The sequence below is a fragment of the Mus pahari genome, chromosome 3 (assembly GCF_900095145.1).
Source record: "Mus pahari chromosome 3, PAHARI_EIJ_v1.1, whole genome shotgun sequence".
Lineage (NCBI taxonomy): Eukaryota > Metazoa > Chordata > Mammalia > Rodentia > Muridae > Mus > Mus pahari.
In genome coordinates, this window is record NC_034592.1 from 103,961,072 (window position 1) to 103,979,247 (window position 18,176).

The following is an 18,176-nucleotide window of genomic DNA, read 5'->3' on the forward strand; positions in this document are numbered from 1 at the left end:
TGGCTTACATACTTTGTATAAACATACAATTACGGATAAAATGTACTGCCTTTGTGTCATAACTAATAAAGGCAATAATTTTCCTCAGGGTGTTTGAAGGGCCCAAATTAGCTCCATCCTGTCACCACGCAATTTCCCCTCATGTACAAAAGGCAGTCTTAAGATACTCTATGCATAAGCCTTTCTTTATTAAGCCTGCTCTAACTAAAACTGCAACAGCTGCTCGATAAATAAAGGCTTGAGTCTTTGACAGCATCTATCTGAAGTAGCTGCTCATATCACACATCTTCCCTATGCCCATATTAGAAGCCAGACAAAACTTAACAATATGGTCGTTTGCCTTTAAAACTGAATATACGGGCTGGTGAGATGGCTCAGTGGGTAAGAGCACCCGACTGCTCTTCTGAAGGTCCAGAGTTCAAATCCCAGCAACCACATGGTGGCTTATAACCATCCGTAACAAGATCTGACGCCCTCTTCTGGAGTGTCTGAAGACAGCTACAGTGTACCTACATATAATTAATAAATAAATCTTTTTAAAAAAACTGAATATAAAAACTTAAGTAGCCAGGCATAGTGGTACACATCTTTAATCCTAGGACTCGGGAGGCAGAGGCAGGTAGATCTCTTTGAGTTAAAAGTCAGTCAGTCTGGTCTACAGAGTGAGTTCCAGAACAGTCAGGGCTACACAGAGAAATAATTTCTCAAAAAACAAAAAGGCAAAACAAACAAACAATACCCACAAAAAATTAATGAAATATTTTATAATTATTTACAAGATAACTCAAAAGTAAACAATAAGCACAGTAATTAAATATGAAATCCAGAAGAAATGATCACCCATTGAGGATAAGAGAAACAGGATAAGTACTGATTTGTCTCTAAGGCACAAACTAGTTATGACTATTCTTAAATTAAGGCTGCACGTCAATGAAGTATGTTTGAGACTTTATGGGGATCTTCAAAAACTGTCTCATTATTAATGCAACTTATTTGTTATGAGCTAGCAAATTATATAAAATTTGTTATGGCTGGACATAACACGAAGAAACCTTCATCAATATGAGTATCTCTAAATAAAAAGAGTTAGGGGGTCAAGATGGTATTTATAGGCGAAAAGGAACCCATAGAGCAACATATAATCAGCATGAGGTCCAGTTATTCAAGATGGAACAAAGCATTTGTATAGATCTAAAGATGGGAATGCATAGAAAGTTTGAGTAGGCCAGATAACAGGATGGAAAGGGATTTTATTAAAGAGGAAAAAGGTGAACAGTCTTTTTTCTCTCTCTCTTTGAGACAGGGTTTCTCTATGTAGCCAAGTCTGTCCTGGAATTCTCTTATGTAGACCAGGCAGGTCTTAAACTCAGAGATCCTCCTGCCTCTACTTCCTGGGTGCTGGGAGTAAAGGTGTGCGTCTCCATACCTGGCCCAACAGGATACTGCAATTCTAAATTCTAAACATCTGTGTATCAAACATAAAGACACCCAAGTTCACAAAAGAATTGACTCTTATACAATGATACTGAGTGACGTCAATACCCAACTCTTGCCAACAGACAGGCCATCTGAACAAAATCCACAGAAATGTTGGAGGTAAATGATACAATAAAACAAATGACCTAACAGATATGTATAGAGCATTCTACCCCAACACCAAAGAATACATCCATTTTTCAGCACCTCATGAGAAGTACAGAAACTAACCACATACTATAGATTCCTTTATATTTGTATATATTTTAGGAAGCTTCTACTGTATAAGGCTTCTCCATATGACCACTCAAATCACTCAAACAAGACCTTAGTTTTAGCTGTCCCTCCCTTACTTCCTTCCCTTACCTTCCATTACCGCCCCCCTCCTGTCCACCACAGCTCTCTCTTCTAATTTCCTCTTCTTAGGGAGATTCATCCCTCACACCTAGTCCCTTCCTCTATGCCTAACCTCTGTGGTTATATGGATTGCAGCTTGCTCATCAAAGACTGAAGAGCTAAAACAGATACATAAGCACATTGGTCTTTCAAAGTGAAGCCTTCTTTTTGTTGCCATGAAGCACAACCATTACAAATTACAGGAACCAGGCAAGAAAGAAGTCCATTTATATGCTGACATGTTAAAGTCTAATAATAGCACATTAATTTAGAGACAATAAACTTGCAATAGAGTTAACACATTAGTATCAAACAGGATAGTAGCTTCACAGAAATTTTAACTATTATTCATGCAATAAAATATAATTCATATTTCTTAATTTACCAAAGTTACCTTTAATCTTTACATTTCAAATCCACATTAGTAAAGAAGACACACAGAAAAAAGGACATGGAACACACACACATACCACATTCTGTTTAAGCCTCTTTTAAACCTCTTAACACTTTAAACCATTAGCAGAACATTTTCAAATACCCTTAAGATCTCTTATTTGGTTCCGCAGACACAAATAAGCTTCAGTATTCCCAGGCTATTTCAGCAAGAAATTAATTTTGCTAAAGTGAAATTATGGAAAGTCCCAGCTTCAAGACTAACACTGCAGGAATGAGTCCCTTTACAAGCCGACTCACACCAGTTCAACTGCCTGAGTTGCGTTGAATTCTATCCATGTAGATTTCAGATGAACAAATCTACCACAGCTTATCTTTTGTAAGTGCCCCAAATCTACTGCTGTTAATTATGAACAATGATCCAACGCCATCAGACCACAGTCATCATGATGGATGATTACACCGCAAGTTAACAGGCATCATCAGCACTTAACCCATGCCAGTAAGGGAAGAGAGCTTGTCCTTACCTGCCCTTCAGGTTCTCAAGTTCCCTGTGATGCAGCATGCTTCGCATGTGTTCATCCATCTCCTTCAAAACAAAACAAGGTAGATTAAGCCAAAAGGATTGCTGGGGGTAGGGTAGGTTTGGGAGGGTGGTGGGTGGAGTTTCTCTGTAGATATTCAATTAACAATTTGGGTTATGAAGCTGGAGAAATGGCTCAGTGGTTAAGAGCACCTGCTACTTTTCCAGAGAACTGGAGTTCAAGTCCCAGCACCCATGTCAGGTGGTTGGCTCACTTCCGCCTATACCCAGTGGGAGGCCTGTGGTGGGGATCCCATGCCCTCTTCTGGCAAACAACCCCACATATGCATTGCATAAACTCATAAGACACATACACATGTCTGGGGAAAATAAAAAGTTAAAAAAATTATTTTAAGGGCTGGAGAGATGGCTCAGAGGATAAGAGCACTGACTGCTCTTCCAGAGGTCCTGAGTTCAATCCCCAGCAACCATATGGTGGCTCACAACCATCTATAATGGGATCTAATGCCCTCTTGTGGTGTCTGAAGATAGCTACAGTGTACAGTTCAGTGATGGCATAGACCTTTCATTCCAGCACTAAGGAGTTTGAGGCACGAGGATCTCTGTGAATTCAAGGCCAGCCTGGTTTACAGATCGAGTTCCAGGACAGCCAAGGGCTACAAAGAGAAACCCTATCTCAAAAAACAAAAACAAAAAATTAAAAATCTCTTTCTTGGGAGCTGGAGAAAGAGCTCACTGGTTTGAAAAAACTGCTACTTTTCTTTTTTCTTTTTTTTTTTTTTTGTTTTTTGAGACAGGGTTTCTCTGTTTAGCCCTAGCTATCCTGGAACTCACTTTGTAGACTAGGCTGGCCTCAAACTCAGAAATCCGCCTGCCTCTGCCTCCCGAGTGCTGGGATTAAAGGTGTGTACTACCACGCCCAGCTAAACTGCTACTTTTCTCGGACCTAGGTTCAATTCCATGGCACCTCACAACCACCTGTGTGACTTTAGGGATCTGATGTCATCTTCTGGCATCCCCAGGCACTGCATGTACATGGTGCACAAACATACATTAAGGCAAAACACATATAAAGAAAATTTTCCCCAAAATTTTAAAAAGTAAACAAAGCATCTCTGTGGAGTCTTTTTTAAAAAGTACACACTCTGAGGGGCTAGGTACAAGCACAGCAGCTAAGAGCACTCATTCTTGGAGAGGACATGGCACCCAAAGGGGAGCTCACAATTCTCTACAACTTCAGCTCCAGGAAATCTGGCTCTACCTTCGGACCTCTGTGGGCACCAAGCGCGCATTCAATGCACATGCATACATTCAGGCCAAGTACCTATACACATAAAATAAAAATAACTAAGTCTTTATCAAACAAAAACAACAACAAAACTCTGGTCACTGGGATGCAGCTGGGCACAATGGGGCACATTTATGGTCCTAACACTCAGGAGGCCAATGGTGGATCTGGAGTTTAAAGTTACACACCAAGGCCGGGCTGGGACAAATGAGACCAAGACTTTGGACACAGCAATTTAATCACTGTTCTACTTTGCCCACTTTTCATCTTCCCCAATAGATTATTAAAGAAATAAATAAACAGCAATACACCCCCCCCAAAAAAGAGAAAAGGAACATAGAAATTAAAGAGCTGTAAATATCTCATTATAATTAGAGAACAGCTGCTTGCATGGAGAGTAATATCTGATGGTTTCAATATACTATACTGTGCTGATTTAAATGTTTTCCCATTTAAACCACAAAATATTACAATTATTAACTTTATAAAAATTGAAGGATGTGAGCTGGGCATGGTGGCGCATGCCTTTAATACCAGCACCCAGGAGGCAGAGGCAGGCGGATTTCTGAGTTGGAGGCCAGCCTGGTCTACAAAGTGAGTTCCAGGACAGCCAGGGCTATACAGAGAAACCCTGTCTCAAAAATCCCCCCCCAAAAAAAAAAAAAAAAAAAGAAGAAGGATGTAGAGATATTAATTCCTTCATTCACCAGGTATTCCTCGAGTGGTTATTACAACCTATGTACAAAGCTAAGCATACAAGAAATAAATGTGAAAAGATGCTTCTCTGACAGTCAAGTAGTCAAACTGGATTTCAAACCCAAGAAGATCTGACACAAAACATCATGTTATGCTGTAAATAACTAATGCATTTCTTCATCATAGACACTTGTCACAAACAGTATAACCATTCAACAGCCCATTGTTGCTCTATCTTCTATATGTGACAGAGGATAGCTGTTTGAAAACACTTTCTTTAAATGTGATTTTACTAAAGACCGTTTACTTTCTATCTCTACAAAAAAGCTACATCTGGACAGAGTTCTACAAGTGACCCTTTCTAAACAACATACTGAAAACTGAGTCAAGTTAAAGACACAATTTAAAATTCCATCAATAACCATTCACAACAACTCCTGTAATTTCTGTACTCAAGAAAGAGGTATAAGGACCCCTGCAAGTTTCAGGCCAGCCAGTTATGTAATGAGGTGCTCAAGATAAAAACAAACAAATGAAAAAAAACTTGAAACAACTATTACTTTCAAAGCAAAAGAATAAAAGCCAAAAGTGATAAATTGTAAGCAATTTCCCTGAGGCACAAGCAAATTCTTTTAGTTTAAAAAACTTTGCTTTGGGGGCTGGAGAGATGGCTCAGCAGTTAAGACCTCTGGATGCTCTTCCAGAAGACCCAGGTTCAGTTCCCAGTACCTAATGGAAGCTTAAAACTACCTATAACTACAGTTCTAGAACATCCTCTTCTGACTTCTTTGAGTATCAGGCATGCATGTGGTGCACAGACAGACAGACAAGTAAGCAAAAAACTCATTCACATAAAATAAAATAAATCTAAAAATATGTTGTTTTTTTAAAAGCTTATTTTGGGGGAACTAGGAGGATATCTCAATTAGATATTAGATTATTATCAATGAGAGCACTTATTGCTGAAGTATGAGCATCTGAGCTAAATCCCTGGCACCACAGACAAAAGGTCAGCCAGGCACGTGAAACCTCGTCTACACTTGCATACATAATGCATAGTTTCCCTCTTCCTCCTCTTCCCACATTTGGATCTTTTTTCCTTTGTGCTATATGCTCCACCTGTGGACATTCAGGATACTGTCAATACCACCTTTGCTACACTACACCTTGTCTGTTTGGTAGTGTCCCTATTCAGACCAGGTTAGCCTCAAACTCAAGATCCTCCTGCCTCTGCTCCCAAGTGCTGGAATTATAGATGTTCATTACTATTACTGCACTTTTCTTGAGCCCGGACACACACAACAAACAAGTGAACATAATAAATGAAGTATTTGTTAAACGTCTGTGAATCAAAAAGTACTATTTTGGGAACTAAGGATATAACTAAGAGGTAGAATCTTTCCCCAGTTCACATGAAGGTCCCTGAGGCAGACACCACAAATTAAAATTTCACAAACTCAAAAATTTCACAAACTCTTTAACTGGTTACTAACTGAAGTTCTCTAAATCATGTACCCTCAAATACCCTAAATTCTAGATAGAGGTTAATAATATAGTTACTGGTTTTTGAGACTAATTATTATTTTATTAGATATTTTCTTTATTTACATTTCAAATGTCATCTTCCTTTCCTAGTTTCCCCTCCGAAAACCCCCTATCCCCTCCCCCTGCTCCCCAATCCACCCACTCCCGCTTCCTGGCCCAGGCATTCCCCTATACTGGGGCATAGAACCTTCACAGGACCAAGGGCCTCTCCTCCCATTGATGATCGAGTAGGCCATCCTCTGCTGCATATGCAGCTGGAGCCATGAGTCCCTCCATGTGTGCTTTAGTCCCAGAGAGCTCTGGGGATACTGGTTAATTCATAGTTGTTCCACCTATGGGGCTGCAAATCCCTTCAGCTCCTTGGGTACTTTCCCTAGCTCCTTCATTGGGGACACTGTGCTCCATCCAACGGATGACTGTGAGCATCCACTTCTGTATTTGCCAGGCACTGGCAGAGTCTCTCAGGAGACAACTATATCAGGCTTCTGTCAGCAAGCACTTGTTGGCATCCACAACAGTGTCTGGGTTTGGTGGTTGTTAATGGGATGGATCCCCAGGTGGGGCAGTTGAGACTAACTATAAAACACTCATGGATTGAGATTGATCTAGCGGGGGGAAAAAAGCACAAGTAAGACATTTTCACCCAGGGCTGGGAATGGATTACAGCTTAGTTGATAGAATGCTTGACTAACATGCAGAGACCATGAATGTGTTCTCCAGCACTGTATAAGCAGTGTGACAACTAAAGCTGTAATTCTAGGTCTGGGAGTCAGAGGCAGGTGAGGTAGATCGTCATAGTCTGAGGTCAGTGTACAGAGAGAGCAAACAAACAATATCATTTTACAGTTTAAATTTCTAAATATCAAGCTTTAACTATCCTAGATGATGCAGGTCTCTTTGCTGTTACCTTTTTTGAGCCATACACGATGTGGCACAATATGCATTTTCGTTCTCGTACCATAGTGACCAGATCTGCAGCATTCAATGTCAACCTGCAACGAGGACATAAAATTTAGTAACCTTTCCGGATAGCACCTTTAATTCACTTTTCACTTTGCCCCTTCCTCAATCCTTCAACCTCAATAATGTAAATTCCAGCTTTACCAAAGTTGAAAAACAAAACAAAACAACAACAACAACAATTTTCTGAGTGTCACCCCTGATGAACTCCCCTCTTATCCTATGCAACAAATCCTGTCATTTCTACCAAAATACATCCAGCTCTCAATGTTTCTCAATGCGGAGGTTCTCATCACAGCACAGCTTTCTGGTGTAAGCCCCCACTTCCATTTTACTCTCAAAACCAGAGCTGAAGATTCTCTTAACAGAATTGGTATAATGGTGGTGTTTACTCTTTAATCCCAGCACTTGAGAGGCAGAGGCAGGTGAGTTCCAGGCCAGCGAAGACCACATTGTCAGGCCCTGTCTCAAAAAAAATCAAATGTAGGTTATGTTATTTGTTTATGCCTACTGCTCTGTTTCTCCCCTTACCTAATATACCTCTAGGTTGCCTGGACTGAGTGACACTTCTGGGAGGGCCTCACATTGCACAGAGTCAGTCTCGCTAAAAAGTAAAAAGGTATATGGCCTCTAGCTGAGGAAATTTTTAGTATATAGGATGGCCCTACAGGGAGATGAGAGGCAGAAACAGGACAGTCTCCAGAAGTCTGTAGGCCAGGTAGTCTGACTTACATAGCAAAGAGACTCAAACAGGGTGGAAAAACACGGAAAAGATGTCCTCTGATCTTCACATGAATGCACGCCCACAGCACTACTCATTACCAAGCACTCAAACATATACTCTTTCTGCAAAAAGAACATTAAAATCTTTAATGGGAGGCTGGAGAGATGGCTCAGTGGTTAAGAGCACTGACTGGTCTTCCAGAGGTCCTGAGTTCAATTCCCAGCAACCACATGGTGGCTCCCAACCAACCATCTGTAATGGGGATCCAATGCTCTCTTTTGTTGTGTCTGAAGAAAGTGACAGTATACTTACATACGTGAAATAAATAAATCTTAAAAAAAACCTTTAATCAATGTTTATTTCTTCTTTTAATTTACTTTAATGTAACTTTAATTTAAAGTAAATTAAATTTACTTGTAATTTCTGCTTGAAGAACTTTGAAGCTGATAACATGTACAAATACATTTATGATTGTTTGCACCAATAATTGATCTTTTGAAAGGCTTTTAATTGTATGTATTGTGTGTTTGCATGGCAGTATGTGCATGTGAGTGCAAATGTTGTTGGAGCCCAGAGGAGGTTGCCAGATTCTCTAGAGCTGCAGATATATACAGTCAATGAACCATTTGATGTGGGTGCTGCAATCCAAATTTGGGTCCTCTGCAAGAGCAATAAGTGGTCTCCCATTCAACAATCTTTTGCAAACTGCTGGCCAATGTCAGTTCATCCACTCAAGATATGAAATGATAGTATCACTTTTAACTGACCAATCTCAGCCTAGGTGTGGAATCAGGGTCTGCTGTGGATCTCAGAATCCAGGTTAGAACCTTGGGTTGGAATCTCACCAACAGATTTTTTTTTTTTTTTTTTTTTGNTTTTTTTTTTTTCGAGACAGGGTTTCTCTGTGTAGTCCTGGCTGTCCTGGAACTCACTCTGTAGACCAGGCTGGCCTTGAACTCAGAAATCCGCCTGCCTCTGCCTCCCNAGTGCTGGGATTAAAGGCGTGCGCTACCACGCCCAGCCAGACTTTTTTTTTTTTTTTTTTAAAGAGAGTCTCTATATATTCACAAAGTGGGCTGAGGGCTCTATGCAGATGTCTCCTCCTTCTGTCATCTCTCAAATGCTGGGACTACAGGAATGCACCATCTCACTTGACTTTAGAGTTTTCTTTGTTGTTGTTGTTGTTGTTGTTTTTTAAGTACTAGTTACGGTACCCTGTAGGGCTAATCTTTTTGTGTACTATGTAATATTGTCTTTGTATTGTACAAATGCTGACTTCTGTGCTGGCAGAGAGTACAGTGCAGACTGGATTTTGGTACTGTTATTTTTATTGGATCATCTCCTTCCTAGGTATTTTGTAAACACTTTTTTCACTTTCTGAAGAGACTGAACTTTGAGAAGGAGTCAGAGGCAGGAACACTGGCAAGCCCGACAGAGAAAGAAGTAGTAGAAACTGAGACAACAAGCCATGTAGCAGACACTGAATAATGGAAGTTATAAGAGTTGGTCAGGAACCAGAGTAACCAAAGGCCTAAAGCTATTTCAAATAACTATGTCTCCGAGTCATTACCCAGAGCTGGGGAGGGCATAGAAAATCTGTATGGACATAGTCCCCAGTGCCACACAAATGCCAGGCACATGCTCTGTCACTGAACTATATCTCCAAAGATGAACATATAAACAATTTCCCAAAGATGTTCGACAATGTACAAATGTTGGTGGCTTCTGTTTATTTGTGCTTGCTTTTTTGAGATTTGGAGATACTCTCTCATCACTGACCAAAAGCGCTCGTCATGGTTGGAGATGGCACCTACTGCTCTTGCAGAGGACCCAAGTTCAATCCTTGTACCTATGCCAAGCACCTCACAACTACCTGCAACTCCAGCTCCACGGGGCCACACCTCTAGCCTCTACAAGCGCCTGTACACACATGCATGTAACCATACTCAAACACACATATATAATCAAATAAGCTTTAAAAAAAAAAAGTTTCTAGGGCCAGTAGTTAAAGAGGGTGAAAAGAACACCAACTGTTCTTCCAGGGGACCTGGGTTCAACTCCCAGCACTCACACTACAGCTCACAAATGGCTGCAATTCCAGTTCCAGGGATCCGATGTGCTCTTCTTGCCTCTGTAGATGCTGGGCGTGCATGTGGTGCACAGACATGCACAAAGGCAAAATAGATTTAAAATTAAATGATTTTTATTTATTTATTTATTTATTTATTTATTTATTTATTTATTTATTTGGTTTTTCGAGACAGGGTTTCTCTATCTAGCCTGNCCTGGAACTCACTTTGTAGACGAGGCTGGCCTCGAACTCAGAAATCTGCCTGACTCTGCCTCCCGAGTGCTGGGATTAAAGGCGTGCGCCACCACCACCCGGCTAAATGATTTTTTAAAAAGCTTCCAACATTTATATTTTCCATGGAGATGGAGCCGCTTTGGTGGATGTACAACCCTTTGGGTTGAAACAGGCGTCCTGATATAATTGGGAACATTGATATATATATATAAAAAATTGGGAGCACTGCCCTTCTCCTCCTTCCTCCTTTTGCATATTTTCCACAATGACCTCGGCTAATATGTATGAACAGAGATCTTTGTCGTCTCTACTTTATGAATGATGTTATTTGGTCATAAAAAATAGTTTTGAGGGCTGGTGAGATGGCTCAGTGGGTAAGAGCACCCGACTACTCTTCCGAAGGTCCGGAGTTCAAATCCTAGCAACCACATGGTGGCTCATAACCATCCGTAACAAGATCTGACGCCCTCTTCTGGAGTGTCTGAAGACAGCTACAGTGTACTTACATATAATAAATAAATAAATCTTTAAAAAAAAATAGTTTTGAGGTTATGAATATAACTAATGTGAAGTGCATGCTTGCCTACTATGAATCAGATTCTGGTTTTGATCCCTAACACTGCAAAAACAAAATGTGGGCTGAGGAAGCAGCTTGGCAGTAAAAGGCTTGCCTAGTTGATAGGCCTATGGCTCTACCCTAAACACTGAACAGATCTTTTACCCAGTTTCACAAATAACTCCCGTGCACCTTCATCCTTCCTAGAAAGAAATGAAAACTATACTCTTGCCTTAGTATTCTATAACTGTGAAGATATCAATATATAGTCTCGAAAAACCAAAAAAAAAAAAAAAAAAGATATAGCAAGATATAAAGATTTATTTATGTGTATGAATGCTCTATTTACATGTATGCCTGCAGAGCAGAAGAGGGCATCAGATTTCCATTCTAGATGGTTGAGAGCCACCATGTGGGAATCTTTGGGAATTGAACTCTTTGGGAAAGGACCTCTGGAAGAGCAGCCAGTGCTCTTAACTGCTAAGACATCTCTACAGCCCCCAAGGCAAAGTATTTAACTGGAGGTTAGTTTACAATTTTAGAGGCTTATTATCAGTCCATTATCAAGGCAAGGAGCAAGGTGGCAGGCAGTTGTGGCGTTAGAGAAAAAGCTAAGAGCTAAAACTTGATCTATAAGGGGGGATGGAGGAGGAGAAGAGGGTGGGAGAGGGGAGGGGGAGGGAGAGAGGGAGGACCTTTTGAAACCTTGAAGCCCATCCCCAGTGACATACTTCCTCTAACAAGGCCACACCTCCTAATCCTATCCAAAGTTCCACTCCCTGGTGACTAAGCATTCAAACAGATGAGCCTGTAGGGCACATTCAATCACAATTTCTTATTTGTACGTTAAAATTTAAAACATAAACATAACGTACTAATTAAAAAGAAAGCAGAGCCAGGAGTGTTAGCACACTCCTTTAATTCCAGCACTTGGGGTACAAAGGCAGGTAGATCTCTGAGAGTTGGTGACCAGTCTGGTCTACAAAGAGTCCAGGACAGTCAGGGCTATTACACAGGGAAACATAGGGGGTGGGGGACAACTAATAACCCCCCCCAACAAAACAAAACAGCAACAACAAAAAGCAAAGGGTCTAGAGAGATGGCTCAGGAGTTAAGAGCACTGACTGTTCTTCCAGAGGACCTGAGTTCAAATCCCAGAAAACACATGGTGGCTCACAAGCATCTGTAATGGAATCAGATACCCTTCTTTTACTTACATAAAACAAATAAATTTTAGGGCTGGAGAGATGGCTCAGTGGTTAAGAGCACTGACTGCTCTTCCGAAGGTCCCGAGTTCAAATCCCAGCAACCACATGGTGGCTCACAACCACCCACAATGAGATCTGACGCCCTCTTCTGGTGTGTCTGAAGACAGCTACAGTGCGTACTTAGATATAATAATAAAAAAAAAAATTTTAAAAGAAAACAAAAAAAGATAAATGTAATTTACTATAAAACATGTACTTCAATATATAAATGCTTGGGCATGACTTTATTAGAAATCATAAAATTATGAATGCAGCAACTAGAAAAACATACTGGTATTAAGACTATCACTTGTTGGGTGTGATTGCATACACTTTTAATCCCAGCACTGGGGAGGCAGAAACAGGCAGAACTCTGAGTTCGAAGCCAGCCTGGTTTCCAAGCAAATACCAGCTTAAGGTGTCTGATCATCATAAAACAGGCATGGTAGCACACACAGGTAATTCTAGCACCAGAAAGGCTGAGGTAAGAGGGTCACCGGTTCCAGCTCTGTCTCCAGAAACAAACAACAGCAAAAAGAAAGTACAAGTAAACTAGAATAAACTTCCCACTCATATTCCAGCACCAGGGAGGCTGAGGTAAGAGGGTCACAGGGTTTTTTCAAAGCCAGATTGGTTCAGGCTAGCTGTGGCTACATAGCTAAGAATTATTAAACAAACAAATGAAAACTAGTGACCACCATTGAGGCTAAATTTACCACTAAACCCACTAGTCAATCTCAATATCATTAAAAATGGGAAACCAGAGCAGACAAAGCAGTTAGCAGGAATCCAATACACACTGTACTCAGCATCCAGCTCCAGCTGGTTGTAACAAGCTTCCTGATATGTATCACAAGCCTGAATCATCAGTTTCATCTACACAACTATCCAGGTCTCTTCAACAAATCAAGGTGAAAAAGCAAGAAATGAAACTGCTCTACATTAAAAGAAACCTCAAGATGTATACTAGCAAATGCAACATGTAACCTTTGAAGATTCAAACACTGTTTCCTGATGGTAAGCTCCTGCTGTCCTAGTTACTTATGAGGCACAGAACAAAAACAAGTTCAAGACCAGTTTGGGCAAGGCAGAGAGTCCGATCCATGTCTCAAAAAGAGGAAGGGAAGAAATGTTGAAAGTAGCTCAGTGAAACACACACACACACACACACACACACACACACACATTTTTAAAACAAAACAAAAAAGGGACAAGCTAGGCATGATGGTGCTTATATAATTTCAGCACTTGGGAAGTATGCAGAGTTAAAGGTCAGCCTTAGCTTCATGAAACCCTATCAAAGAAAACAAACAACTTAGTATTGAATAGTATTGAATAATATAGATAGGGCTGGGCAGTGGTGGCACGCACCTTTAATCCCAGCACTTGGGAGGCAGAGGCAGGTGGATTTCTGAGTTCAAGGCCAGCCTGGTCTACACAGTGAATTCCAGGACAGTCAGGGTTACACAGAGAAACCCTGTCTTGAAAACCACACCACCACCACCACCACCCAAAAAAGGGGAAAAATATAGGTAGGGATAAAAGCAACACAGGACTGGAAATACAGTTCACTGGTAATGAACTTGCTTAACAACGTGAGGCCTACTATTCAGACCCCAGCACTGCAAAACAACAAAGAACAGTATAATGTTAGTGACATTAGAATCCAAGTGACACACTGAAGAGATTAAGAGTACTTGCTGCCCTTGCAAAGGACCTAGGACCTTGTTCCCAGCACCCACATGGTAGTGCACAGTCATCTGTAACTCTTAATTCCAGGGGATCTGAAATCCTCTTGTGGTCTCTGTAGGTTCCTGGCACATATAGCACACAGAATACATACACACAGGCAAAACACTCATACACATAAACAATCTTTAAAATCTTGAGTGAAAGGGGTCTGAAAAGATGGCTCAGTAGTTCAGAGGACTAGCTGCTCTTCTAGAAGATCTGGGTTTGATTCTCAGCACCCATAGGGTGGCTCAAAACTCCAGCCATTCCAGGCCATCTGGTGCCTTCTTTTGGCCTCTGCAGGCACGCATGTACAAATGTGGTACACAGACATACCTGTGGGCTAAACACCCATACATAGAAAATAAAATACAAAACAAAAACCAAAAGGTAATTTGAGTGACTTTATATTCTTCTGGTTATTTATAACCTTTTTAATAAAAACAAAAAAGAGTGTAGGGTTAAGCCGGGCACATTGGCGCACACCTTCAATCCCAGCACTTGGAAGGCAGAGGCAATTGGATCTGTGAGTTTGAGGCCAGACTGGTCTACAAAGCCAGTTCCAAGACAGCCAGGGCTGTTACACAGAGAAACCCTGTTCAAAAAAACAAACAGATTAGGATTGAAGGATGTAGCTCAGTAAGAGAGTGTTTAGCTTGAAAAAAAAAAAAAGTCACAGACTGTGAAACTGAAACTGTGGAACCACTTCTATCCTCCATGCCTGACAAGCATTCTCCATTTCCTGTTGATTATGACTTCTTTCCATAGATTTTCTATGCCCTTACATACATGCAAAACATGCATCTATGTACATACACATACTTAAAATGGGCACTATTGCAGTATGCACACCTTCTTGACCACAGTACTTCCACACTATATCATTCAACACTACCACAGAGAAGTGGCTCATTCTAACAAAAGCACAAATTCTACAAGTCCTCTGATAGACACCTGGTAGCTCATACTTCGTGACAGTCCCTTTCAGATTACAACCACAGCAACAGAGTGTAAGCTTTTCATGGGTAACTTGCATCCTAGATGAGCAGTTAAAGAATAATATAACTTGTAGTATACAAATTCTCAACTTTCCTTTCCATAATCCATTTACAAAACACGAACTATGTAGAGATTCATTGAGTCATCCTGGGTTTGGGAGCCAAAGGATCTGTCCCAAGCCACTCAATGTTCCTTGCTTTTCCTTGAATTTGTTTTAATCTGGACGTATAGTAACTACATGGTTTTTCTTTTTAAAATACCTTCCTTTGTGTCAAAGCAATTGGTTCTGAACTAGACTGATGAAATTCCTTCACACCTTTTCTCTTTCTTGACTGCTGAAGCTCTCTTCAAAATCTATCTTGAACCTCTCTCTAGTTAAAAATCTAAGATGGGCTGTATGTAATCCCAGCACTGTGATTGAACTCAGGATCAAGTTTGAGGCCAGTCTGGGGTACATAAGCCAGATTTTCTCTCAAACTATGAATCAAAATAAACTCTAGAGCGGGGCGTGGTGGCGCACGCCTTTAATCCCAGCACTCAGGAGGCAGAGGCAGGCGGATTTCTGAGTTCGAGGCCAGCCTGGTCTACAGAGTGAGTTCCAGGACAGCCAGGGCTATACAGAGAAACCCTGTCTCGAAAAACCAAAAAATAAAAATAAAAAATAAAAAAAAAATAAACTCTACTATTTTCTGTTTCTAGTAGTTCAGTCCGATTTCGAAGGAGTGCTTAGACTGTCTAATTTGGCATAACAGAAAGAGATAAGCGGAGCCATCACCTTAGATGAAGTTCACTAGCTCCACAACGTGAACACTTCAAATCACTCTCAGTATCTCAGTACCTCATGTGAAAAGTGCTACCAAAAAACATCTATTACAACAGCTTGTTAAATTCCCAAGACACACCTGAATGTACTTATCACACGCAAAGCAGATACTAAGTAACTCCTAGATTAATCTGATCATTCATTCTTCCGTTTTGGGCGTTACACTTTAAAATTCCCCCCTGTAGTTTTAGAACAGGATTTGGCTCTTGATTAATCTGTGGTTGGAATCACCTTAATATAAACCGTTATGGTGGCTAGAGCTCTAATCTGCTTCCAAATTGAAAAACAAAACAAAACCCCCCACACAACACTGAAATCTGGAACTTCCCCAAAAAGATAGTTTGTTACTCTCAAAGATGGCCATACCTAACAGACTTAAATGGGAGGCGGTGCAATCATAGCTCCTATCCACATTACGCACCAAAATCGTACTAAATATTAAATGGACACATACTGTTCCACTAGTTGCTAGTACTTTGCTAAAACGCATCCCAAAAGTAGAGTCCTCAAATGCAGGAAAAAGAGGCGACACTGTTAGTCTCGGAAGGCTGAGAGATGGCCCTGCCCTGAAACCTACAGCCTTTTTTAAAACTAAGGCTGAGCTTCCTCCTAGACTAGACCCCATGCCGACAGAGGTCAGGGCCTGCCCCAAAGGTCAAAAACCTGGAGCCACGCGTCCAGTCTGAGGGGCTGCGAACAGAATCGGATTGCCCTTGCCAAATCTGTTGCCCAGAAGCCAGACGCACCGCTCGCCCATCAACCCTAAACCCACACAGGTCAGAAGAGGCATCGTAGCGTGGTCGCGTGCAGGCGCAGCCCTACCACCTGTCCAAGGGGCAGACCATCAGACCCTCGAGCTCCGAGACGCCCAACCAGGCCGCACCCTTCATACTCACACTCACAGCCCGACCTTCCTACGCCATCTGGCCGCCGAGGACCCGGCGAGGGAGCTCCCAGACGCCCCCTTAGCCTCCGGTCCGGCGGCGGCCTGGGACCCGCTCCCCGCCGGGCACTGACGCCGCCGCCGACGCCGCTACCACCACCATCGCGCAAGCGCGCAGGCGCACGCAGCTCAGCACGCTCCCTCTCCCCTCCCACTCCATCCGCCCTTTTCAACCATCTAGCTTTATTTGAACATAAGTGAACAACGAACACCAGACAAGCGGCCTTAACTCAAAATGCATAAAGAGCTGAGATAGGTCCTTTGTACAAACCAGTTGGCTGTACCTCCTTTTTTTTGTTTTGTTTTTTGTTTTTTTCTCCCCCGTTTTCCAAGCTCTTTCTGGACTTCCCCTACTTTCTAAGCCCTCCACCACCATAAGCTGTGGCAGTGTCTTGACTACATTTCAAAACTATTCCTTCCTTGTGAAACTTTTGAACAGATAGATCCCAAGTTAGGCATGGTAGCTCAACTCTGCTTCTGGAGGTTGAGAGCGGAGGGCAACGGGAGTTCAAGGCTAGGCAGAGCTGTTACATAGTTCCTGGGCTACAAAGTGAAACTGTTTCAACAAAGAACAGAAGTCAATTTAAATCTTAGCCTAGCGGGGCAGTGGTGGCACACGCCAGGGCTATACAGAGAAACCCTTTCTCGAAAAATCAATCAATCAAACAAACAAATAAATAAAAAAGTTAAAACCTGGAATCAAAATAAATAACTACCCTCATTTATGTGTAAATCCAGATTCCTTCTAAATGTTTAGGGAATTCTTCCAATTATGTATTTGTGACATCACAAGTCCTTAAAGCATTTGAGGTCTGCTAGGCTGCTCATTCTACTTCCCTTTTAAGGCAGATTACAGAAGTGCTTTGCTCTAAGTTCAGAGACATAGCTCAAGGAATGCCAATATGAGTGAGGACCAAAATAACCATAGACCAGGACTTCACAACAGTGACAGTTTGAAGCAGATAACTGTTAACAGTTGCTGTCTAGTGCATTCTAAGATAATGGTCCCCAAACTTTCCAGACCCTGCCCAGTGTCCCCCTGGAGGGCAAAAATGTCCCTAATTGAGAACTACAGTATTAAATCCATAATTATCCCAACCCTAACTGTATTCAGCCATATATTTTCTCCCTCCCTGCCCTCAAGAAATGATGAAAGACGAACAAAACAAACTTCTGAGTTCATTGTTACAGGCCTTAACAGTGCTTATCTCTGTCCGTTTATCACATTCTACAACACCCCAAAGCTTCTCAATTTCCCTAAAGTTGGAGCCACTTTTCTAATCAGCAAAGGATCCATTTCTGACTTCCCAGAAAAGTTAACTTCCTGTTTCTAAACACACAGGCTTACAAATAAATTTTAGCATTATAATTGAGACTATTCCTCCTTCCCCCAACTCTGTGGGTTGGTCTCTCTTCCATGAATGTTTCTCTCTCTCTCTCTCTCTCTCTCTCTCTCTCTCTCTCTCTCTCTCTCTTTGGTTTTTCAAGACAGGGTTTCTCTGTGTAGCCCTGGCTGTCCTGGAACTCACTTTGTAGACCAGGCTGGCCTC

The 18,176-nt window shown here is 41.5% G+C and overlaps 1 protein-coding gene across 2 annotated transcripts in view; it reads right to left on the reverse strand.

Moving 5' to 3' along the window:
- The window catches only part of Znf106 (zinc finger protein 106), a 52,428-nt gene extending 35,703 nt beyond the window's left edge, over positions 1–16,725 (reverse strand). For both annotated transcript variants that reach the window (XM_029536069.1, XM_021192783.2), the window contains exons 1-3: positions 16,580–16,725; positions 7,246–7,330; positions 2,793–2,854 (exon numbers count right to left, since the gene is read on the reverse strand). In XM_029536069.1, coding sequence (XP_029391929.1) covers positions 2,793–2,854; positions 7,246–7,299 — 116 coding nt within the window. In that variant the 5' untranslated portion in view covers positions 7,300–7,330; positions 16,580–16,725. The remainder of the gene's footprint in view (positions 1–2,792; positions 2,855–7,245; positions 7,331–16,579) is intronic.
- Positions 16,726–18,176: the final 1,451 nt, after the last annotated feature.